Source organism: Cervus canadensis, chromosome 12 (genome assembly GCF_019320065.1).
Source record: "Cervus canadensis isolate Bull #8, Minnesota chromosome 12, ASM1932006v1, whole genome shotgun sequence".
NCBI lineage: Eukaryota > Metazoa > Chordata > Mammalia > Artiodactyla > Cervidae > Cervus > Cervus canadensis.
The window spans coordinates 60,713,991-60,740,279 of record NC_057397.1 but is presented as its reverse complement, the minus strand read 5'-3'; the positions used below and the strand labels follow the sequence as shown (position 1 = coordinate 60,740,279).

The 26,289-nt window shown below is 40.4% G+C and overlaps 1 protein-coding gene across 1 annotated transcript in view; it reads left to right on the top strand.

The window, feature by feature from the left end:
• The window catches only part of SPAG1 (sperm associated antigen 1), a 79,997-nt gene that overhangs the window by 33,261 nt on the left and 20,447 nt on the right, over window positions 1-26,289 (top strand). The window contains exons 11-12 of the mRNA XM_043483900.1: window positions 19,848-20,234; window positions 20,548-20,647. Coding sequence (XP_043339835.1) covers window positions 19,848-20,234; window positions 20,548-20,647 — 487 coding nt within the window. The remainder of the gene's footprint in view (window positions 1-19,847; window positions 20,235-20,547; window positions 20,648-26,289) is intronic.

Below are 26,289 nucleotides of genomic sequence, written 5' to 3'. Positions count from 1 at the left end.
AGATGAACCATGAACTTCCAGATGTTCAAGCTGGATTTAGAAAAGGCAAAGGAACCAGAGATCAAATTACCAAAAATCAGCTGGATCATCAAAAAAGCAAGAGAGTTCCAGAAAAACATCTACTATTGACTATACCACAGCCTTTGACTGTGTGGATCACAACAAACTGTGGAAAATTCTGAAAGAGATGGGTATACCAGACCACCTGACCTGCCTCTTGAGAAACCTGTATGCAGGTCAGGAAGCAGCTGTTAGAACTGGACATGGAACTGGACTGGTTCCAAATAGGAAAAGGAGTATGTCAAGGCTGTATATTGTCACCCTGCTTATTTAACTTATATGCAGAATACATCATTAGAAACGCTGGGCTGGATGAAGCACAAGCTGGAATCAAGACTGCCGGGAGAAATATCAATAACCTCAGATATGCAGATGACACCACCCTTATGGCAGAAAGTGAAGAAGAACTGAAGAGCCTCTTGATGAAAGTGAAAGAGGAGAGTGAAAAAGTCAGGCTTAAAGCTCAACATTCAGAAATCTAAGATCATGATATCCGGTCCCATCACTTCATGGCAAATAGATGGAGAAACAGTGGAAACAGTGGCTGACTTTATTTTCTTGGACTCCAAAGTCACTGCAGATGGTGACTGCAGCCATGAAATTAAAAGACGCTTACTCCTTGGAAGAAACTTTATGACCAACCTAGGCAGCATATTAAAAAGCAGAGACATTACTTTGCCAACAAAGGTCTGTCTAGTCAAAGCTATGGTTTTTCCAGTAGTCATGTATGGATGTGAGAGTTGGACCATAAAGAAAGCTGGGTGCTGAAGAATTGATGCTTTTGAACTGTAGTGTTGGAGAAGACTCTTGAGAGCCCCTTAGACTGTAAGAAGATTCAACCAGTCCATCCTAAAGGAAATCAGTCCTGAATATTCATTGGCAGGACTGATGCTGAAGCTGAAACTCCAATACTTTGGCCACCTGATTTGAAGAACTGACTCATTGGAAAAGACCCTAATGCTAGGAAAGATTGAAGGTGGGAGAAGGGGATGACAGAGGATGAGATGGTTCGATGGCATCACTGACTCGATGGACATGAGCTTGAGTAAGCTCCAGGAGTTGGTGATGGACAGGGAAGCCTGGTGTGCTGTAGTCCATGGGGTCACAGAGTCGGACACGAATAAGTGACTGAACTGAACTGAACTGAGCAGCATTTGAGAGTTCTCGCTGCTTCACATTCTTGCCAACATTTGGTATTTTATGTTTAAAAATATTTTTAGCCATTTTGTTAGGTGTATGGTGGTTTCTCATTGTGGTTCTAATTTGCATTTTGTTGCAGTTGTTGTTTAGTTACTAAATCATGTCTGACTCTTTTGCACCTCCATGGACTATAGACTGTCAGGCTTCTCTGTCCATGAGATTTCCCAGGCAAGAATACTGGAGTGGGTTGCCATTTCCTTCTCCAGGGGATATTCCCTACCCAGGGAGCAAATCCACGTCTCCTGCATTGGCAAGTGGATTCTTTACCACTGAGCCACCAGGGAAGCCCTACCCAGGGTTTGGTATTATTTAATTGCCTTTTCCCTTGCTAAATGTTGAGATTTTCTTTCTTCCTCACTTGGAAGGAATTTTGTACTGAATATTAGCAACTCTTAATATTATCATATGTGATCTTCAGGTTTGTTCAAATCTGATGTGGAACTTTTAAAATCTGGTTAGTTTTGGGTAACAGTTTTCCTGCCTAATTCTGCGACCTATGGTTCTATTGTCAATTTAGTTTAAAAACTTTTGCAGTGCTATCTGAATCTGTCCCACTTGTGTACCACCCCATGACCACCTGGGGTCTGGGCAATGGTTTCCCCTGTAAATCACTTCTCAAAAATTTTGGTAGAATGTTTGAGGTTAGATTTATGCATATGGATCCCCTGGCGGGCAAGCTCATTTCAGATACAATTATAAAATTGTTTTCTTAAGTTCCCTCCTCTCTGTGATTCTTCCCTACTCTTTGTGGCTCACAGAGGTTTTTCTTCCTCTTCCTCTGGCTAGAAAACAACAGTTTAATTCTACTGTACACATTCCATGACTATGCGCCTCTAAGACTGAGCAGCAAGATGAGAGAAAGAGGAAAAAAAAAAGAATGGGGATATCCTAGGGACCAGTTTCTCTGACCAGCATGAGTCCCTCTCCCCCAAAGTTTTAAGTATCTACTTGACTGCCACTGCCTCTGCAGTTGCTAACTGGGACTGGAGAGAAGGGAAAAACAAAACAAATGGAAATAGGGAATTTCCCTATAGGGGCTAAATATCTTTTTTTTTGAAAAAAAAAAAAAAGATAAATAATAGAGGGCATCTCCTGAAGCTGTTTCTTTCCATACCCAGCAGACTGTTCTGGGTTTTGAACTGCTACTGATCCAGGATAGGAAATATCAAAGAAAAGAAAATGGAGAAACTGACTGCTGTTTGGGGGGGGGGGGTGTATTTCCAATTCTAGTTCCATTCCCCAGTAAGCCTGCTACCATTTTCTTTTCAGTGTCCTCGTATAACTGCTCCATGAATTCTGTCCAAGGTTGTTAGTTGTATTCAGTGTGAGACATAGGGTGGAGTTTATTTACTCCATACTGACAGGAGTCACACTTCTCATTACTTTTTTGAACAATTAGCACCCTTGAAGAACTATGAAAGTGTTTTACATATAGTATTTCACTTAATCCTTAAGGAAGCGATTAATTATCCATACTTAAAGTATTTGCCTGTAATGCAGGATACCTGGGTTTGATCCCTGGGTCGGGAAGATCCTCTGGCGAAGGAAGTGGCAACCCACACCAGTGTTCTTGCCTGGAGAATCCCATGGACGGAGGAGCGCGGTAGGCTACAGTCCACGGGGTCACAGAGAGTCGGACATGACTGAGCAACTAACACACACACATAGGTTGGGAAATGGAAGCTTAGGAAGGTTGTTTGCCACATTTACACAGATTGTAAGTCCCATGGATAGGATATGGCTTCAAATCTGTGAGAATCCAAAGTCTATCTCTTCAAGGTGGTTATTAGATGCCAACTAAGGTCCAGGGCCTCCAGCAGTGCCTTTGGGCGGCATGTTGACTGACACCTGGTGGCCGGTGAAGGTTTATGTGCTCCAGGAGAACCAACAGTGGGAGACCTGGGGTGCCCAGCATGTCGCCTGACCACATGGAGCAGCTGAAGGGCGTGTCCCTGCTACTTAGGGCCTGACAAAACGTGCTTCACTGGAGAAGGGAATGGCAAACCACTTCAGTATTCTTGCCTCGAGAACCTCATAAACACAATGAAAAGGCAAAAAGATATGACCCTGGAATATGAGCCCTTCAGGTGGGAAGGTGTCCAATACACTACTGGGGAGAAGTGGAGAAACAGCTCCAGAAAGAATGAAGAGCCTGGGCTCAAGTGGAAATATCACTCAGTTGTGGATGTGTCTGGTGGTGAAAGTAAAGTCCAGTACTGTAAAGAATATTGTGTAGGAACCTGGAATGTCAGATCCATGAATCAAAGTAAATTGGATGTCGTCAAGCAGGAGATAGCAAGAGTGAACACTGACATTTTAGGTATCAGTGAACTAAAATGGATGGGAATGGGCAAATTTAATTCAGATGACTATTATATCTACTACTATGGGCAAGAATCCCTTAGAAGAAATGGAGTAACCTTCATAGTCAACTAAAGAGTCTGAAATACAGTACTTGGATGCAGTCTCAGAAATGACAGAATGATCTCTGTTCATCTTTAAGGCAAACCATTCAACATCACAGTAATCCAAATCTATGGCCCAATCACTGATGCCAAAGAAGCTGAAGTTGACCGGTTCTATGAAGACCTACAAGACCTTCCAGAACACCAAAAAGAAAAAAAGATGTCCTTTTCATCATAGAGGACTGGAATGCAAAAGTAGAAAGTCAGGAGATACCTGGTGTAACAGGCAAGTTTGGTCTTGGAGTACAAAATGAGGCAGGGCAAAGGCTAACAGAGTTTTGCCAAAGGATGGACTGGTCATAGCAGACACCCTCTTCCAGCCACAAAAGAGACAACTCTACACGTGGACATCATCAGATGGTCAATACTGAATCAGATTGATTATATTCTTTGTACCTGAAGATGGGAAAGCTCTATACAGTCAGTAAAAACAAGACCTGGAAATGACTGTGGCTCAGATCATGAACTCCTTATTGCCAAATTCAGACTTAAATTAAAGAAAGTAGGGAAAACCACTGGACCATTCAGGTATGCCCTAAATCAAATCCCTTTTGATTATGTGGTAGACGTGATGGAAAGATTTAAGGAATTAGTGCCCGAAGAATTACGGATGGAGGTTTGTAACATTGTACAGGAGGTAGTGACCAAAACCATCCCCAAGAAAAAGAAATGCAGGAAGGCAAAGTGGTTGTCTGAGGAGGTCTTCCAAGTAATTGAGAAAAGAAGAGAAGTGAAAGGCAAAGGAGAAAGGGAAAGATATACCCAACCGAATGCAGAGTTCCAGAGAATAGCCAGGAGAGAAAAGAAAGCCTTCTTAAGAGAACAATGCAAAGAAATAGAGGAAAACAATAGAATAGGAAAAACTAAAGATCTCTTCAAGAAGATTGGAGATACCAAGGGAACATTTCATGTAAAGATGGGCACAATAAAGGACAGAAACAGCAAGGCCCTAACAGAAGCAGATGAGATTAAGAAGAGGTGGCAAGAATACACAGAACTAGACAAAAAAGGTCTTAATGACCCAGATAACCATGATGGTGTGGTCACCCACCTAGAGCCAGACATCCTGGAGTGTAAAGTCAAATGGGCCTTAGGAAGCATTACTACGAACAAAGCTAGTGGAGGTGATGGAATTCCAGCTGAGCTATTTCAAATCCTAAAAGATGATTCTGTGAAAGTGCTGCACTCAATATGCCAGCAAATTTGGAAAACTCAGCAATGTTCCAGGACTGGAAAAGGTCAGTTTTCATTCCAATCCCAAATAAAGGCAATGCCAAAGAATATTCAAATTACCATATAATTGCACTCATTTCACACGCTAGCAAGATTATGCGTAAAATCCTTCCAGCTAGGCTTCAGCAGTACGTGAACTGAGAACTTCCCAGATGTTCAAGCTGGATTTAGAAAAGGCAGAAGAACCAGAGATCAAATTGCCAACATCTGTTGGATTATAGAAAAAGCAAGGGAATTCCAGAAAAACATCTACTTCTGCTTCATTGACTACGCAAAAGCCTTTGACTGTGTGGATCACAGCAAACTGGAAAATTCTGAAAGAGATGGGAATACCAGATCACTTTACCTGTCTCCTGAGAAACCCGTATGCGGGACAAGAAGCAACAGATAGTAGCTGACATGGAACAATGGACTGGTTCAAAATTGGGAAAGGAGTATGTCAAGGCTATATATTGTCATTCTGCTTATTTAACTTATATGCAGAGTATAATGGCAAAATGCCAGGCTGGATGACTCAAAGCTGGAATCAAGATTGCCAGGAGAAATATCAACAACCTTAGATATGCAAATGATACCACTCTAATGGCAGAAACCTTAGAGGAACTAAAAAGCCTCTTGACGAAGGTGAAAGAAGAGAGTGAAAAAGCTGGCTTAAAACTCAACATTTAGAAAACAAAGATCATGGCATCCATTCCTATCACTTCTTGGCAAATAGATGGGGAAAAAGTAGAAACAGTGACAGATTTTGTTTTCTTCGGCTCCAAAATCACTGCAGATGGTGACTGCCCATGAAATTAAAAGATGCTTGCTCCTTGGAAGAAAAGCTATGACAAACCCAGAGAGCATATTAAAAAGCAGAGACATTACTTTGCTGACGAAAGTCCATATAGTCAAAAAGGTATAGTTTTTCCAATAGTCATGTATGGATGTGAGAATTGGACCATAAGAAGGCTGAATGCCAAAGAATTGATGCTTTCAAATTGTGGTGCTGGAGAAGACTCTTGAGCATTCCTTGGACAGCATGGAGATCAAACCAGTCAGTCCTAAAGGAAATCAGTCCTGAGTGTTCCTTGGAAGGACTGATGCTGAAGTTGAAGCTGCAATACTTTGGCTACCTGCTGCAAGGAGCCGACTCATTAGAAAAAGACCCTGATGCTGGGAAAGATTGAGGGCCGATGAAGAAGGGGGCGAAAGAAGATGAGATGATTGGGTGGTATCACCAACTCAATGGACATGAGTTTGAGCAAACTCTGGGAGACAATGAAGGACAGGGAAGCCTGGCCTGCTGCAGTTCATGGGGTTGCAAAGAGTCAGACATGACTTAGCGAATGAACAACAACAACAAGAAAGTATAGGTTCCATAAAACCCAGGCTGAACATCACCGGGCCATCCTGTGAAAGAAACAAGTAGAATTTGGTGTTTATCCACTCTTGTGCTGAAGCTGTGCCAAGAATCTTTATCAGAGTTAGAACATATGTTGAGAAACAAGTGAGTTAAGGACTATTTATTTTGATTTAAAAAATGGGCAGAGGAACTGAATAGACATTTTTCCAAAGAAGACCTTCATTTGGTCAACAAGTACATGAAAAGGTGCTCAATGTCACTAATCATCAGGGAAATGGAAAGCCAAACCACAATGAAAACCTCACTCCTGTGTGAATGGCCATCATCAAGAAGACAAAAGATCACAAGTGTCAGCAAGGATATGGAGAAAAGGGAACTCTTCTACACTGTTGGAGGGAATATAACCACTATGGAAAAGAGTATGGTGGTTCCTCAAAATATTAAAAATAGAATTATTTTCAAATTTTTAAGTACAAAAATTAAAAATTACATTTTAACTAAAAAATTTAAAATATGATTCAGCCATCTCACTTCTGGGTATATGTCCAAGAGAAATGAAATCACTGTCTTGAAGAGATATCCATTGTTCATTGTAGTATTATCCCCAATAGCCAAGACATGGAAACAATCTTATTGTCTACCAATGGATGAATAAGTACAGAAAGTGTGATATAAACAGACACAGGCACAGATACACACACAAGAGATATTATCCTGCCATAATAAAAAGGAAAATCCTGCCATTTGTAACAATGTGGATGGAACTTGAGGATACTATGCTAAGTGAAGCAAGTCAGAGAAAGATAAATATTGTATGATCTCATTTATGTGTGGAATCTTAAAAAAGCCAAATTCATAATAATAGAGACTAGAATGGTGGTTTCCAGGTGCTAAGGGCTGGAGGTATTGGGAGAAGTTGGTCAAAGGGTATAAACCTCCAGTTATAAGATGAGTAAGTTATGGGGGGGGATTCAGTATACAGCATGATGTCTACAGTTAACAATACCATATTATATACTTGAAAGTTGCTAAGAAAGTAGATCTTAAATATTCTTATTACATAAAAAAAGAGTAGTTCTGCAAGGTGAAGGATGTGTTAAGTAACCCTATTGTTGTAATCATTTTGCAATATATATGTGTATCAAATCACCAAGCTGTACAACTTAAACTTATACAATGTTTTGTGTCAATTGTATCTCAAAATACTAAAATGCCCTCTTCACAATTAGAGATAAACAAGAGAGGGCTAATAAAAAAATTTGCAATACACGTTGCTACTCCATGGACAGTAGCCTGCCAGGCTCCTCTGTCCATGGGATTCTCCAGGCAAGAATACTGGAGTGGGTAGCCGTTCCCTTCTCCAGGGGATCTTCCCAACCCAGGAATCGAAACTAGGTCTCCTGTACTGCAGGCAGATTCTTTACCAACTGAGCTACAGGGGAAGCCCGTAACACACATGGTTCCATGATTAAAAATCTGAGTCGGGATTGTTGTAGTGTAATATTGCTTATCAGATTGATATGTTTCTCTCTGAGTTAGGTGGTTATCCCTAAGGCAAGTCCCATCGAGTAGCAGTATTCCCGTTCAGATCTCCAAGCAGTCAGAGCTTTAAGAGGACCATTTCTGATTCTGGCATTCATAGCCCTCCATAATCATTTGTAGATTAGGGAATACATACAAATACACAAGATTCAGAGAACAAAAATGTCTTATAGGAAGGATATAAAATTTTAAATTCCCCTTTCTCAGGAAAGCAAATCAAGATTAGGTAGATTAACCTTAATTCACAGCTCAAAGAAATGACTACAGTTTTTTTTGCTGGATTCTTCCCCCGCACCCCCATTCTCCTTATGCATGAGTCTGTATGAATTTTTTTACTGTTAAGATTTAACTGTGTATAAAATTTTAATGTATGTTTTCCTATCAAGTCCTATATTTTTGGGTTTTTCTATATTCATAAAAAATCCCAAGATATATTAAAAAAAAAAGATTAAGTAGATTAAATGGCTGGAAGCCCAGTAGCAGTGCTTTGAAGATGAACTAAGAACAATGGAACTATCTTATATTCATTTTTACCAGTTCCATTGTTAGATAACACGGACAGAGAGGTCCTGGACGCATGGACAAGACAGGAGAAATCCAAGTTACTTTTAGCAAAATAATGTGAAAGCCCAGAGAAGGGTTATCAAGTTGGAATCTTTGCTGGTGGTTCCCCTCCCACCACATTCCAAGAAAGAACCCTCAGTCATTATGGGGTATGACGCAAGGAGCCCTAAAGACCATGGGCAAATGCAGCAATCAGTGTGTTCTAACCTCAGGGGATAATGCTGCTCCCCTGCGGGCCCCACCTGTGTTGGCCAGGCCCAGCTCATCCAGACTGAGGTACAACATAACCAGTGGGTTTAATTTAACAGCTGACGGCTACTGAGCACTCTGTGTCAGGTACTGAGATAAGACAATTGAGAGGCTTTCTTCACCTGTCCTCCTAAGGACTCCCAAAGCTGATTGGTTCTGGGATTTGAATTCCTGGGCTTTCTCGGAAACTTCCCTATTTTTATTTTCCTTCTTTAGTGGGGGGGGTGGGGGGGGTGTCCCAGTGGTAAAGAATCTGCCTGCCAGTGCAGGAGACGCATGTTTGATCCCCAAGGTGGGAAGATCCCTTGGAGAAGAAAATGGTGACCTACTCTAGCATTTTTGCCTGGAGCATCCCATGGACAGAGAAGCCTGGAGGGCTACAATCCATGCGGTCGCAGAGTCAGACACGACTGAGCACGCAGACAAGTCCCTAGGAGAGAGCATTTAGAAGTGGCCATCAGGGGAAAGTAAGCATCTAGACTCCCTTGTAGTGTTGTTGCTTGTTCCCTGCTTAAACATGAAATATAAGAAAATCAAAGTCATTAACAAACAGAAGAATAAAATATAAATATTTCTCTTGTCTTAGAATTGTTGGAATCAGGAGGGTGTCAAGGTGGGGATTTCAAAGAGTTAAAAGACACAAAATCATAAAGAAAAAGAATGATTTTGATTATGTAAAAATTAAAAATTATATAAGATAGATACCATAAAACATTATAAGACAAATGATAAAATAAGAGAAGTGCAAGGGGTTAATGACATTAAATAAGAAGAACTTTTACAAAGCAATAAGACCGAGTTAAAGAGCATAGTACCAAAATGAACAAAACGTGTGTGTGTGTGTGTGTGTGTGTGCACACGCACGCGCTCAGTTGTGTCCAACTATTTGTAACCCCATGGACTGTAGCCCGCCAGGCTCCTCTGTCCACAAAGCAAATAAGTAGATAAATCACTAGGAAGAAATTAAATGATCAATACATTTTGTATTGCTAATAAAAAGATGAAAATTAGATTCTTTTTTCCTCTCCCATCCAATTAACCAGGATAGAAAAAAAGAATTCCTTGTTGTCAAGGGTAAGATAAAATAAGCACTCTTTAAAAAAAAAAATTGAGATATAATTCCTGTATCATAAAACTCATCCTTTACAAATTCGGTGGATTTTAGCATACTCACAAGGTTGCACAACCATCCCGATTGTCTAATTTTAAAACATTTTATCATCACAAAAAGAGATCCCATACCCATTAGCAATAAGTCCTGTCTCCCTTTCCCCCTGGCAACTACTAATCAACTTTCTACCTCTCAGGATTTGCCTGTCCTGAATATCTCATGTAATGGAATCATGCAATATGTGGCCTTTTGAGTCTGGCTTCTCTCACGTTAGCATAATGTTTTCAGGGTTCATCCATGTTGCAGTATGTATCAGTATTTCATTCTTTGTTTTTCCCCTTTCAATTTTATTGAGATATAATTGACATCAGTACTGTATAAAGCTTAAGGTGTACAGCATAATGATTTGACATATATACCATGAAATGATTAGCACAGTAAGCTTAGAAAGCATCCATCATCTCATATGGTAATGAAATTTTTTTAAACAGAAAATTTTTTTTCTTATGATGAGAACTCTTAGAATTGTTGTTCTCTTAACAGCTTTCATATAAAACAGTGTTAATTATGTTTATCATGTCGTATGTTACATCTCTAGTACTTACTTATCTCATAACTGGACGTCTGACTGCCTTCATCCAGTTCCCCTTCCCTTTATTCCCCACCTCTGGTAACCACAGATCTGATCTTTTTTCTATTTAATGTGCATTTGTTGCTTTGGTTTTGAAGTATAATTGACTGACAACATGTTATACACCTTAGTGAGTTCATCAGTCAGTTTGGTTCAGTCGCTCAGTCGTGTCCAACTCTTTGCGAGTTCATATTTCTGTACATTTCAAAATGATCACAGTGAGTCTAGCTATGATCTGTCGCCATGTGAAAGTATTACATAATTGTTGACTATATTCCCCATACTGTACATTTCATAACTGTGACTCATTTATTTTTTGCAACTGGAGTCTGCGTCTCTTAATCTTCCTCAGAAAGTCTCCTCCCCTCAGCCCTTTGGCCTCCAGCAACCACCTGTTTGTTCTCTGTATCTATGACTCTGTTTTGTTATGTTTCTTCATTCGCTTTGCTTTTATATTCCACATGTAAGTGAAACCATACATTATTTGTTTTTCTCTGACTTATTTCACCTAGCATAATACCCTGTACATTTATCTATATTGTCACAAATGGCAAGATTTCATTTTTTATGACCAAGTAATATTTCATTATAAATATATACATATATACGCACGCTGAGTGTGTGCCAAGTCGCTTCAGCTGTGTCCGACTCTTTGTGACCCTATGGACCACAGCCTGCCAGGCTCCTCTGTCCATGGGATTCTCCTGGCAAGAATACTGGAGTGTGTGTTTATACATAAATCACATCTTCTTTATCCGTTCATCTATTACTGGGCACTTAGGTTGCTTCCGTATCTTGGCTATTGTAAAGAACGCTGACAGGTGTATTTGTCTTTTCTAACTAGTGTTTTTGTTTTCTTCAGACAAATACCCAGGAGTGGAATTGTTATAGTATGATAGTTTTATTTTTAATTTTTTGAGGAACTTCCCTACTGTTCTCCATACTTGCTGTACCAATTCACATTTCTACCAAGAGTGCACAAGGATTATACTTTCTCCACGTCTTTGCTAACAATTGCTGTCTTTTTGATAATAGCCATTCTGACAGGTGTGAGGTGATAGGTCACTGTTGTTTTAATCTCTGATGATCAGTAGTCTTGAGCATCTTTTCATGTACCTATTGCCCATCTGTATGTTTTCTTGGGAAAAATGTTTATTCATACCCTATGTCCATTTTTAAACCAAGCTGTTTGTGTTTTTGCTATTGAGTTATATGGGTTGTTTATATATTTTGGATACTAACTCCTTATCAGATGTATTGTTTACAAATATCTTCTTCCATTCAATAGGTGGCCTTTTCAGTTTTTCATAGTTTGCTGTGCAAAAGTTCTTTAGCTTGATGTAGTCCCATTTGTTTGTTTTTACTTTTATTTCCCTTGTCTGAGTAGACAGAGCTAAAAAAAATGTTACTAAGACCAATGTTTTAGTGCTTCACTCCTTTTTATGGACAAATATTCCATTGCATGGATAATATCACATTTTCTTTTTTCATTAATCAGTTGATGGACATTTGGGTTTTTCCACTTTGTGGCTATTATGAATAATGCTTCTGTGAATATTCATGTACAGTAATTTTTGGTTTGTGTCTGTACATGTACATATGTTTATAATTTGGGGCGGTATAAACTTAAGAGTGGCATACTGGGTTATATGGAAACTGTATGTTTACCTTTTAGAGGAACTGCAAGACTGTTTTTCAAAGTGGCTACACCATTTTATATTCTAACTAGCAATATATAAGGATTCCAATTCCTCCACATTCTTGCAAACACTTGCTATAGTTCACCACTTTGAGTATAACCATCCCACAGGGTGTAAAGTGGTAATTCCTTATGGTTTTGATTTGGTCCCTCAAAAAGCTAAGATCATGGCATCTAGTCCTATCACTTCATGGCAAACAGATGGGGAAAAAGTGGAAACAGTGACAGATATTATTTTTGGGGGGCTCCAGAATCACTGTGGACAGTGACTGCAGCCATGAAATTAAAAGACACTTGCTCCTTGGAAGAAAAGTTATGACAAACGTAGACAGGGTATTAAAAAGCAGAGACATCACTTTGCCAACCATGGTCTGAATAGTTAAAGCCATGGTTTTTCCAGTAGTCATGTACAGATGTGAGAGTTGGACCATAAAGAAGGCTGAGCGCCAAAGAATTGATGCTTTCAAACTGTGGTGCTGGAGAAAACTTTTGACATGGACACGCTCTTGGACAGCGTGGAGATCAAACCAGTCAATTCAAAAGAAAATCAACCATGAATATTCATTGGAAAGACTGATGCTGAAGCCGAAGCTCCCATACTTTGGCCACCTGATGGGAAGAGCCAACTCATTGGAAAAGACCTTGATGCTGGAAAAGATTGAAGGAAGGAGGAGAAGGGGGCGACAGAGGATGAGATGGTTGGATGGCATCACCAACTCAGTGGACATGAGTTTGAGCAAGCTCCAGGAGATAGTGAAAGACAGGGAAGCCTGGCATACTATAGTCCAAGGAGCCACAAAGTGTCAGCCACGACTTAGCAGGAGCCACAAAGTGCTGCCACGACTTAGCAGGAGCCACAAAGTGCCGCCACGACTTAGCAGGAGCCACAAAGTGTCAGCCACGACTTAGCAGGAGCCACAAAGTGCCGCCACGACTTAGCGACTAAGCAACAACAACAACAACAATGATTTATTATGTTGATCATTTTCCATGTGTTTATTAGCTATTTGTGTGTCTTCTTTGGAGATATATTTATTCAAGTCATTTGCCCATTTTGAAGATTGTCTTTTTATTGTTCCACTTTAAGTGTTGTTTATATATTCTGAATACTAGACCCTTATCAGATACTTGATTAGCATATTTCTTCCATTCCACAGGTTTTTAAAATTTCTTGATAATATCAGCTGAGGCACAAAAGTTTGGTGTCATATATAAAAATAGACTGTTAAATCCAAGGTCATGTAGATTTACTCCTATGTTTTCTTCTGAGAGTTTTAGGGTTTTAGCTCTTATTTTTAGGTCATTGATTTATTTTGATGAATTCAGATAACAGGGAGTCCAACTTAGCTTTGGTTTTTTGGGGGGTTTTGTTATTGTTTGACATGTAGAAATCTAGTTATCCTAACATTATTTGTTTTTTAAAAAAAAAAACTATTCTTTCCTTATTGAATGGACTTGACACCTTTGTCAGAAGTCAGTTGGCCATACCCACACACTTATGGTCAATTAATCTACAACAAAGAAGGCAAGAATATATAATGGAGAGAAGACAGTCTCTCCAATAAGTGGTACTGGGAAGACTGGACAGTTCATGTAAAAGAATGAAATTAGAACATTTTTTAACACCATACACAAAAATAAACTCAAAATGGATTAAAGACCTAAATGTAGGACCAGAAACCATAAAACTCCTGAAGAAAACTTAGGAAAAACATTCTTTGACATAAGTTGTATTTTTTTTTTTTTTTTTGGATCTGTCTCCTAAGTCAAAGGAAACAAAAGCAAAAATAAACAAATGGGACCTAATTGAACTAAAAAGTACAGCAAAGGAAATCACCAGCAAAGCAAAAAGACAATCTACTGAATGGGAGAATATATTTGCAAATGATATGATCAATAGAGATTAATATCCCACATATATAAACAGTGCTAACTTGCTCTGTCAAAACAAACCACTCAATTAGAAAATGGACAGAACACCTGAATAGATATTTTTCCAAAGAAGATATATAAATAGCCAACAGGCACAGGAAAAGATGCTCAACATCATTAATCATCAGAGAAATACAAATCAAAACCACAGGGAGATATCACCTCACATCTGTCAGAGTGGCTGCATCAAAAAGACCACAAATAACCAATGTCGGCAAGGATGTGGAGAAAATGTAATTCTGTGCCCTGTTGGTGGGAAAATAAATTTGTGCATGCAGCCACTGTGGAAAACAACATGGCAGTTTCTCAATAAACTAAAAATAGAACTACCATATAATCTAGTAGTTCTACTCCAGGGTATATATTCAAATAAAACAAAACCACTAATTCAAAAAGATGCATGCACCCCAATGTTCATAGCAGCATTATTTACAATAGCCAAGATATGCAAGCAGCCGTGTCCATTGGCAGATGAATGGATAAAGAAAATATGATATTCACACACACACTGGAATACTAGTCTTAAAAAAGAGTGAAATTTTGTCATTTGCAACTTCCTATGGATGGAATTGGAGGGTATTATGCTTAGTGAAATAAGTCAGAGAAAGAAAAATACTGTATGATAAAACTTATATGTGGAATCTAAAAAATAAAATAAGCTAGTGGATATAACAAAAAAGAAACAGACTCACAGAGAACAAACTAGTGGTTACCAGAGGGGAAAGGGATGGGGAGGGGCATGCAAGGGGGGTCAAATTAAGTAGTACAAACTATTATGTACGAAATAAATAAGCTACAAGGATTTATTATACAGCACAAGGAATATAGTCAATGTTTTATAATAACTATAAATGGAGTCTAACCTTTAAAGATTGTGAATCACTATTTTGTATACCTAAAACTTATATAATACTGTAAATCAACTATACTACAAACAAAAACCCCCTGATTGATTGAAGGACTGACTGATGTGGTTTTCAGAGGTTTCATTGTACCATCACATTGATTTCCATTTGATAAAAATTAAAAAATATACGCTACCCTAAAAAAATCACTTGGCCATAGATATATGGGTTTATTTCTGAACTATTTCATTGATCTACATGGCTATCATTATATCAGTATCACACTGTTTTGATTACTGTAGCTTCCCATAAGTTTTTAAATCTGAAGTGTAAGTCGTTTGATTCTGTTCTTTTTTAAGATTGTTTTGGCTATTCTAGGCCTCTTGAAATTCCATACAAAGTGAAGGATCAGCTTTTCCATTTCTGCCAAAAAAGTTATGGATTTTTGATAGAGATTATGTTGCATCTGTAGACTGCTTTGTATAGTATTGATATTTTAACAAAAGTAAGTCTTCCTATCCATGATGAAGAGATATCTTTCCATTTAATTTCTTTCAGCAATATTTATCCCACAAGTCCCATTGCCTTGGTTAAAATTGCCTTAATATTTTACTCCTTTGAATACTGTTGTAAATAGAATTGTTTTTGTAATTTCTTTTCAGAAGTTTTCATTGCTAGTTTATAAAAATAACAGATTATTATATGTTGATCCAAGGAGAGATAAGAAAGCCTTCTTAAGTGAACAATGCAAAGAAACAGAGGAAAACAGTAGAATGGGAAAGACTAGAGACCTCTTCAAGAAAATTAGAGATACCAAGGGAACATTTCTTGCAAAGACAGGCACAAAAAAGGACAGAAACAGTGTGGACCTAACAGAAGCAGAAGACATTAGGAAGAGGTGGCACAAATACACAGAACTGTACAAAAAAGATCCTAATGACCCGGACAACCACAATGGTGTGACCACACACCTAGAGCCAGACATCCTGGAGTGTGAAGTCAAGTGGGCCTTAGCAAGCATTACTATGAATAAAGCTAGTGGAGGTGATGGAATTCCAGTTGAGCTATTTCAAATCCTAAAAGATGATGCTGTGAAAGTGCTGCACTCAAGTGCCAGCAAATTTGGAAAACTCAGCATTGGCCACAGGATTGGAAAAGGTCAGTTTTCATTCCAATCCCAAAGAAAGGCAATGCCAAAGAAATGTTCAAATTACCGTAATCCGTTCAGCTCAGTCGCTCTGTCATGTCCGACTCTTTGCGACCCCATGAATCGCAGCATGCCAGGCCTCCCTGTCCATCACCAACTCCCGGAGTCTACCCGAACCCATGTCCATCAAGTCGGTGATGCCATCCAGCCATCTCATCCTCTGTCATCCCCTTCTCCTCCTGCCCCCAATCCTTTCTAGCATTAGGGTCTTTTCCAATGAGTCAACTCTTTGCATGAGGTGGCCAAAGTATTGGAGTTTCGGTTTCAACATAGTCCTTTCAATGAACACACAGGACTGATCTCCTTTAGGATGGACTGGTTTGATCTCCTTGCAGTCCAAGGGACTCTCAAGAGTCTTTTCCAACACCAGTTCAAAAGCATCAATTCTTCAGCGCTCAGTTGCACTCATTTCATATGCTAGCAAGATTATGCTCAAAATCCTTCAAGCTCGGCGTCAATAGTATATGAACCAAGAATTTCCAGATGTTCAAGCTGGATTTAGAAAAGGCAGAAGAACCAGAGATCAAATTGCCAAGATCCGTTGGATCATTGAAAAAGTAAGGGAATTCCAGAAAAATATCTACTTCTGCTTCATTGACTGTGCTAAATCCTTTGACTATGTGGATCACAACAAAATGTGGAAAATTCTGAGAAACCTGTATGCAGGTCGAGAAGCAACAGTTCAAACTGGACACGGAACAATGGATTTGTTCAGAATTGGGAAAGGAGTACTACAAGGCTGTATATTGTCACCCTGCTTATTTAATTTATATGCCCAGTACACCATGTGAAATGCTTGGCTGGATGAAGCTCAAGCTGGAATCAAGATTGCCCGGAGAAACAACAGTAACCTCAGACATGCAGATGACACCACCCTTATGGCAGCAAGCGAAGAGGAACTAAAGAGCCTCTTGATGAAGGTGAAAGAGGAGAGTGAAAAAGCTGGCTTGAAACTCAGCATTCAAAAAACAATTCTGGTTCATTTCAGAAAACAGAAAACTCAACATTCAGAAAACTCCAGGGGATAGAGGACAGGGAAGCCTGGTGTGCTGTAGTCCATGGGGTGAAAAGGAGTCAAACTCTACTGAGCGACTGAACAACAACTTGTACACTGAAATTGCTGAATTTTCTTATTAACTTAGTGGTTTGTGTGTGTGCTTGTATTATGTAAATATATAATCCCAAAGAATCTATCTGAAGATAATCATGTTATCTTTGAATAGAGATAGTTTTCCTTTTTCCTTTCCAGTATGGACATCTTTTCTTTCTTTTTCTTGTCTCAACTGACCAGGTTACAACTTCAAGTATAATGTTGAATAGCTACAGTGAAAACATTATCTTCAGGGGAAAGCTTTTAGGATTTCACTATGGAGTATGATCTTAGCTATGAGTTTTTCATAAATGTACTTAACGTACTTAATCATGTTGGGAAATTTTACTTCTTCATTTTTTGAGGTTTTCTTTTTTTTTTAAATCATGAAAGAGTATTGAATTTTGTCAAGTTCCTTTTCAGTGTCAGCTATGGTCATATGGTTTTTCCCCCATGTTCTATTAATGGCAGGTGTTGAATAGACTGATTTTTCTACTGTTGAAATACTCTTCCATTCCTGAGATAAATCCCATTGGTCATGATGTATAATGCTTTTAATATGCTATTGGATTCAGTTTGCTAGTATTTCCTTGAGAATTTTTGTCTCTACCAGCTACCCTAAACCACCACACCGCCCAAGGCTATGGAAGTCTTTATAGTTTTTAGATCTGATGGTTTCCTTTAGTCTTTATGAAGTGAGAACTGTTGGTCATTCCTTCCTTTGAATCTTGTTATCGTTGACTCCCCTGTCCCTGAAATACTCTTTCCTCTTGGTTTCTGAAGCAGTACACCTTCCCGTTTTTTCCCTCTCATTTCTAGGTGGTACTTCACCTCCACTGGTGATTCTGATCATCTTTTTAAGTGTTTTATTTCTCAGGGATCCTTTGGAAGATCTCAGTGACTTCCTCCACACCCACCAAACTTTGATGATTGTTTTTATGCTAGCAATTCCCAAGTTAGTGTCTTCCAGATAAGGCCTCCTCTGATCTATATTTGGAGCTATCTTCTGAACAACTCCTCTGGAATGTCTTCCAGGGAGCTAAATAGCCCCCAGGACTCACACTTGCCTGTTTGGGCCTCTGCTTACCTGTGCAGGGAAATTTCAGGGGCATTTCAATCTTAAGGAAAGAGGTACAGCATTCATTTCACTTCCTCTGGATCCTGAATCCCAGTTACGTTGGTTTTTAGCTCTTCATGCTTGAGAGAATTCCTTAGTCTTCTCCTCTGTCTCTCTTTCTTCATTTGTAATGTGGGGATAATACTTGGTATGAAGATTAATGATAATGAAGAATGATAATGTATGTAAAGGTCCTAACTCATATTAACTTCTAAATAAATAGCAGTTATTTATTAACAGTATTGGTCAGACATGAGGGGATGACACACAAGGGAACAGAAAACAATAGCTGCTTATCAGAAAACAAAACTAGCTGCTTATCATTTCTGCTGACATTGATTTATGCTTCCATACATTTTTATTCTGGGTGGAACCTGAGCAGCAAACACCAGATGACCAGTACTACAGCCTTGCTCTAATAATTCTCCTGGGTTCAATCTAGGGATTTATTACTATTACAAGATCATCTTTTGTTTTAATAAAGCCTCTTTTGGTTAGTGATCCAAAATTGAATGTCATTCTGCTGAATAGAAAACTGTATCTATTAATTAGTGTGCTTTTATACACTCATTGCCTGCCTTAAGGTGACCATCATCTATCCACTGATTTTCATTTATGTATTTGTGGCTTTCTATTTCATCTGTGCTTCAGATTTTGGCTTTACCATTCACGAAACAGAATGGGAAATACATTCATTAAAAATTAGATTACATTCATTAAAAATTAGATTAGAATTTGTTACAAGATAAAGTTGGGAAGTCTCTGCAGTCAGTGCTTTGAAATGATGAATTGCTTTGTTTTAAATATTTAGACACCCATCAATGAAATATTTATACATTATTTTCATAGTTAAAAATCAGTTCAATAATCAATTATTAAAGCTCCGATAAATACTTGAAATCTTTCAGTCAAGATCAGAGGAATTTTTAACTTGGAGTAAGGTATTGTAATGGAAATTTTACTGACTTTTTAAGGTTCACTTTAAAAAGTAGGTGCCTGTTTTATGTGAGTTCTTTGCTAAAATCATTTTTAAATGCCTTAAAAATCACTTGCACTTGATAATTTGAAAAAATTGATAATTTTTTTGATTATTTGAAAAAGATAATTTGAAAAAATTATCTTCTCCCAGTTCTTTAACAGAGGAAAGGCTGCCCTAACTTGGGAGTGCAGTTTGTTGTTGTATTCAAGTCTTAGTAACTTCATTCATTCATTTGTAAGTTGTTAAGCGGAAGAAAAGTACAAATTTTGTAAGGTCTACCTCGACACGTACGCTGTGATGAAGGGAATGATGTTTGAAATACCGGTTTTCACATCCCAAACTCTTCGGCGTTCGAAGAGTTAAATCCGGGCTTGATTTCAGTCCTCAGCCCGGATAGCCCCCGGGGTCCACAGGAGCGCGGGACCCTCGGGGCTGACCGGCCCCAGCTCCCGGCAAGGGGCGGGCCGGCTCCGCCCAGCTTCGCCAGCGACCCCGCCCCCGCGCCGGCACCGCCGCGGCCTCGGCGGTAGCTGCTCCCGATGATGCAAACAGTCACTTCCCGCATCCACTTCCCACAGAGGCCGCGGAGCCGGCGGGAGCCGGGCGCGCCGCCGAGCCGCGCGCCATGGGCAACATCCAGAAGAAGCTGACGCGCAGGAGCGAGGGCGGCAAGCGGCCGGAGAAGGGCGCTCCGCGGCGGGGCCGGGCGCCGGGGGCAGGCGCGGACAAGCGGGACCGACCGCGGGCCCCGGCCCCGGCGGGCGGCGCCAACGGGCAGCCGGGCGGCGGGCGGGGCGCCGGGGAGCCCGCGGCCGGCGCGTCCCCGGGATCCGACGCGCCCCCGCCCGCCGCCCCGGTGGGCCCCGCCGCCCTGAAGAGCCAGGGCAACGAGCTCTTTCAGAATGGGCAGTTCTCCGAGGCGGCGCTCAAGTACTCAGCGGCGATCGCGCAGCTGGAGCCCGCAGGTGAGTGAGCTGCGCCCGGCGGTCTCCCCGGCCCCTCGCGAATGACGGGCGCCCGCCGCGTCCGTTCCCCTCCCGGGAACTGAGGGCAGGGCGGATGCGGCCGAACCTCGGGGCGCGCCGCGTGTGCCCGGGGAGGGGCGCGTGGGCAGCTGCCGGTCCCGGGCTTGGCCTCCGGCCGGCACGAGCACGGGGAGCTGCTCGCAGCCGCCTTAGCCGCGGGTGTAGGACCGCGGTGCCGTGGGAGACCTCCGTCGTCTGCTGAACTGTGATTCCGCCAATGGATTGTAACCATTTAATTAAATGTGATTTTTAGGAAGTGGAAGTGCAGCCGATCTAAGTATCTTATATTCAAATAGAGCAGCATGTTACCTCAAAGACGGAAACTGCAGTGGCTGTATTCAGGACTGTAACAGGTAAACTGCCCGTTTTTCAGCTTTGTCACCAGATTTTCATTTCAGTGGGATGAATGCAGTGTTTAATACCCTTCTAACTTTTTTGCGTAAATTTGATTTTTTAAGACATTGAAGGTGTGTTAATTGGTTAACACATAAAACTCATAAATCCTTTTACATATATGAAGACAATTATAGAAGATGTTTGTGCAAACTTTTTTCATTTCTTAGCTACCACCTTAATCATACTCTTTCCACATCGATCCCAGAGTATTGGAGAAGCCTTCTGACTGGTGTCTCTGCCTCCTCCAATCCACTGTGGCATCAGGATGACCTTTCCTGAAGCATTATTTTGTGCAGACTGTTTCAGCCTGTGTTCAGTTGCCCAGTATGCTCTTGCAGATCATTATATTCTCTGCTTCCCTGGTGGCTCAGGCGGTGAAGAATCTGCCCGCAATGCAGGAGACCCAGGTTGGATCCCTGGGTCGGGAAGATCCCCTGGAGAAGGAAATGGCCACCCACTCCAGTATTCTTGCCTGAAGAATTCCATGGACAGAGGATCCTGGTGGGCTACAGTCCATGGGTTCACAAAGAGTCAGACACTACTGAGTGACTAACACTTTGTCACCACACTGCACCCCCGCCCTTCTCCCCCAAAACAAGCTTTCTGCTCTCATTTGGTCTATATGTGTAATGCCCTCTGCACAGCCTTGCTTCAGGAATCTTTCCTCAGCTTCCCCCTCCTCTCCACTTTCATTGTCACCTCAGACTTCCTGGTCTTCTGCATGGCTGTGACGCTTGACTGTCACTCTCATACCTGTAGGCACATATGTCACCCTCTGCATAGGAATTTAGACTCTCTGAGGTCAGAAATCGCGTGTGCCTCCCTCAAGCACAGTAGTCACCCATGGTACTCAACAAGTTACATGCTGAGATGGATGAGTATATTTACATAAATTAAAAGTATCTTTTTTTTTTTAACCATTAAATATTAAGCCTGCTTGTGAGGAGCCTTTGAAAAGAAGTTACTATTTGTTGTTGTTCAGTCACTAAGTTGTGTCCGACTCTTTGAGACCCCATGAACTGCAGCACGCCAGGCTTTCCTGTCCTTCGCTATCTCCCAGAGTCTGCTCAAACTCATGTCCATTGAGTCGATGATGTCATCCAATCGTCTCATCTTCTGTTTCCCCCTTCTCCTCTTGCCCTCAGTCTTTCCCAGCGTCAGGATCTTTTCTAGTGAGTCGGCTCTTTGCATCAGGTGGCTATAGTATTGGAACTTCAGCATCAGTCCTTCCAATGAATATCCAGGGTTGATTTCCTTTAAGATTGACTGGTTTGATGTCTGTGCTGTCCAAGGGCCTCTCAAGAGTCTTTTGCAGCACTACAGTTCGAAAACATCAGTTCTTTGGCACTCAGCCTTCTTTATGGTCCATCTGTCACATCCATACATGACTACTGGAAAAACCATAGCTTTGATTATATGGACCTTTGTGGGCAAAGAGATGTCTCTGCTTTTTAATACACTGTCTAGGTTTGTCATACTGTTTCTTCCAAGGAGCAAGCATCTTTTAATTTCACGGCAGCAGTCACCATCCGCAGTGATTTTGGAGCCCAAGAAATTAAAATCTGTTCCCACTTTTTCTCCATCTATTTGCCATGAAGTGATGGAGCCAGATGCCATGATCTTAGTTTTTTGAATGTTGAGTTTTAAGCCAGCTTTTTCACTCTCTTCTTCCACCTTCATCAAAAAGCCCTTTAGTTCCTCTTCGCTTTCTGCATTAATGTGTTACTGTTAGTGCATCTAAAAAACAAGAAGCTGCATGTACTGGTGTAACCTCACAGCCTTGGTTTACTCCTGTTGTGTGGTATAATTATTAGTATTACTCCCTTTCACTCTTAGAAGCCCTAGTTTGGACAGTGGCATACATGGACACCTTGATTATAAGGTAAACAATTTTTTTTTTCATTGACAATATCAGTTTATATATGTGGGTAAAAACTTGCTGGTATCTGTGCCTGCAGTTTAAAAAGAAAGCCATGAGCTGCTTGTATTTTTTGCCAATTTTACATATTAAAATTTAAAATAAATAATGTTTATATTCACTTTGGTCTGTCTCTAGACATCATTAACAGTTGTGCTAGCTCACAACGTTAAAATAAAGTTTATATTCACTTTGGTCTGTCTCTAGACATCATTAACAGTTGTGCTAGCTCACAACGTTTTCAGGATTTTGGGAGTTGGGTGAAGTCAAGTTGGTAGTTGAAATCTGACATGATTGGAGTACTGCTAATACTATGAAAATTGGCAAATGCCACAAATCTGGGTCTTTTTTCTCAGGAGAGCCAGCTCTTAAATGTTTGCCACTGCGCATAACTAACAATAAGACCAGGTAGATTTGCATAGTATCAGGCACCTTGCGATTTGCAGCTGAGAACCTTTCAGTTCAAGTGTCTGTTGCCTAATACATTACCCTTCAGACTTGTCTCAGGTCTTCCTTCAGTGAGTTCAGTACGCCGGTTAAAAAACAGTGGACTTACTTTATCCTTAAGTGAGATGGTGTAAGTGAGATATGGTGTAAGACATTTTCTTGCTAAAATGTGTTGTGTTTCAGTGGAGACCCAGGAGGAAGTCACAGAGGAGACTGTTGAGACTGGAGTGGAGTTTTGTCTTGAAGGAGAGCAGGAGATTGCCTGCCCGGGAGGGAGGAGGCAGAGGGGAAATGGGTGGTGGTTTAGGTGAGGGGTCCTCAGCGAAGGGCTGTGTTCTCGGCCAGGGAATCTGGTTCTGCTGGTCAGTACTGACTTTTCTAGAAACCGACCTACTTAGATGTTTTCTTTGATACCTGACTTATGAGTCTCAGCATAAGGTGATTGGGTGATTGGAGTGATTTTACTCCAAAGCAATGATTCTCAAACTCATTTTAATGCCATGGAAACCATGATTTGCCTTGGAGGACATGTTGAAGTATGGCTGTATTGAAAACCAGTTATTAGCAGAAATATGACTCTGTTCTCTTCACCTAAAAAGGTTATATACCTTTTAAAGAAAGCCTATGTTTTAGTTTTTTGGTTAATTATCTTTGCTCCTTGGAAAGTTGTTTGCATCGACTTATTACAAGTGGTAGCAGGTTTCAAACAGTGAAAAAGAAAAATTCCCTGGGGGAAAAATTTAAAATAAGGGAGAACTTATGAAATAACTTTCATAGATATACCTGTGAAATAACTTTTTATGCACTTTTTTGGGGAAAGTATTTGATTTTTAAGTGTCTACAATCCTAGGGCCTATTCTGAAGCACTTCCCTGAGCTCTTTTCCAAGGGCATATGAGAGTCAAGAGTTGCTGTTGGGAGCATGACACTTGTTTGAGAAACTCAGGGGCTGTGGGCCCTGCCTTCTCCTCTCAGCATCTCCAAGTTTCTAGGTTGGGCTTCCAGGTGAAGCATGAAACAGGGGTATAAAACACCTAAGAAGAGTTTAAAACATTAGTGGTTTTAAACAATAAAATAATTTCTAGAAATTTCTAGGATTATTTCTAGAAATTTCTAGGATTATTTCTAGAAATTACTTTTTATTCTCATAATTGTTGTTCAGTTGCTAAGTTGTGTCTATCCCTTTGCGATCCCATGGACTGCAGCATGCCAGACTCCTCTGTCTTCCACTGTCTCCTAGAGTTTGCTCAAATTCACATCCTCTGCTATCCCCTTTCCCTCCTACCTTCAATCTTCCCCAACATCAGAGTCTTTTCCAGTGAGACCTCTTCCCATCAGGTGGCCGAAGTATTGGAGCTTTAGCATCAGTCCTGCCAATGAATATTCCAGATGGATTTCCTTTAGGATTGACTGATTTCCTTGCAGTCCAAAGGACTCCCAAGAGTCTTCTCCAACACCATAATTAGAAAGCATCAATTCTTCAGCACTCAGCCATCTTTATGGTCCAACTTTTATGTTGGTACATGACTACTGGAAAAACCATAAAACAATTCTCGTAATTGTTTATCAGCTAAAAAACATCTTCACAGCTCCCAATCTATCACTTTTTGAGTTATGTAAACATATCAAAACTTTTTCCTGGACTTCCCGTTGAGAGTATTTTGACAGACTCAAGACAAATGAATGTTGCCCAATAATTCTATTTTTGCTTATCTTTGCTTCTCTCTGATGGACTTGAAATTAGAATGCTCTTTTAGATTCTTAGCTGTTTTAACTTGAGTAGTTAAACTTTTTTAAACTCTGACTTTAAAGTTCTCTGTGTGTGTGCTTATGAATAGATGTACTTTTTTTGTTTTGTTTTGTTTAGTGGAATTCCCATTCATAAGCTCAACATTCATTTTCAGGATTGTGATTAAAAAGAAAAACTTTGCGTTTACTCGGCTGGGAAGTGCTATAAATTAAATGCATCATCTCATTCAGTTTTAGATTCCACGCCTACCTCAGGTCCATCTTGTGGATAAATAGCTCCTCGGGCATTGGAAGTCTTTTGTAAAATAGGGGTAGTCTTGTGTCTGTGACCTATATTTATAATTAGTGTTCATGTAGTTAATATCTCATAAGCATTAAACTAAGGTAGATTTAAGACAGGGGTACAGGTGATAGATCCTGATACCCAAAAACCTGTTTTCTAGTGTTTGAGTGTTTTTAATAGACTTTATTTTTAAAATAACTTTTACTGGTTACAAGAGTAACACATACTTATTACAAAAAAAAAACCTTTAAATCCAGTACAGTGCAAAAGAGATCATTAAAAGCATCCCCAATCCTAGTACCTAGGCAGAGAAAAAATGATTCTTTTTTCAAAGAAATTATGCTAATTAGGTTTAATGACACTTCTAGAACAAAGTCAGTGATATACAGCCCAGGAGCACACCCACATGTGCAGTCGAGGATCCGTACAATGTGAAGAATTACCAAGGGCTCCGGGTGGCAGGTGACTGCGCCTTTCGTAATCTGTGGTGCTTTCATCTGCGCTTGTGGTGGCAAGAGTGTGGGTCCTGAAGGTTCACTTGGGAGGGGTTTGCTGAGCGCCTGCAGTGGCCCTGTGTGATCTAGGTGCTGGGATATAGTAATGATCGAGACCAGCAGTGCCCTTGGTCTCCCGTGGCTTAAGATCAGAAGATCAGGCATGCGGGCAGATCGCTCCCTCGGCTGTGACCTGCACGTATGAACATTTACCTCCCAGGCCTGTTGTGACATTAGATGAGCACGTCTGCAGAGACTCACACTAACAGGTGTTGTCAGGGCTTCCTCCTTCCAGATCTCTGTAGAGGGGGATAGACAGATCTCCTGGGGAAGAAATCATGCTTTTCCTGAGGCAGGTCAAATGTCTGATATATGCAAACTGCTTGTGCAGAAGAATCACCAGGCGAGCAAACCTTTATCCCCACTGTGGACAGCGCAGATTCTTGTTAGCGGATCAGAGAGGAAGTAGGCTCTTCATGGGATCTCTGCGTGGAATATTAATAAATGTTGGTATTGATCCATAATACTCCTTGACAGTTTCAACTGATTTTGTCAAAACTAAGAGTACAATAGTTTTCACTTATAAATACCATCTTTTGGTTGTATGCTTTATTTCAGAGTATAGTGAAGTGCATTAAGTTAGTGACGTAGCCTTAAGCAGTTACTTCAAACAAAACCAAGAACATAACTTTGAAATATGTCTCTAGTG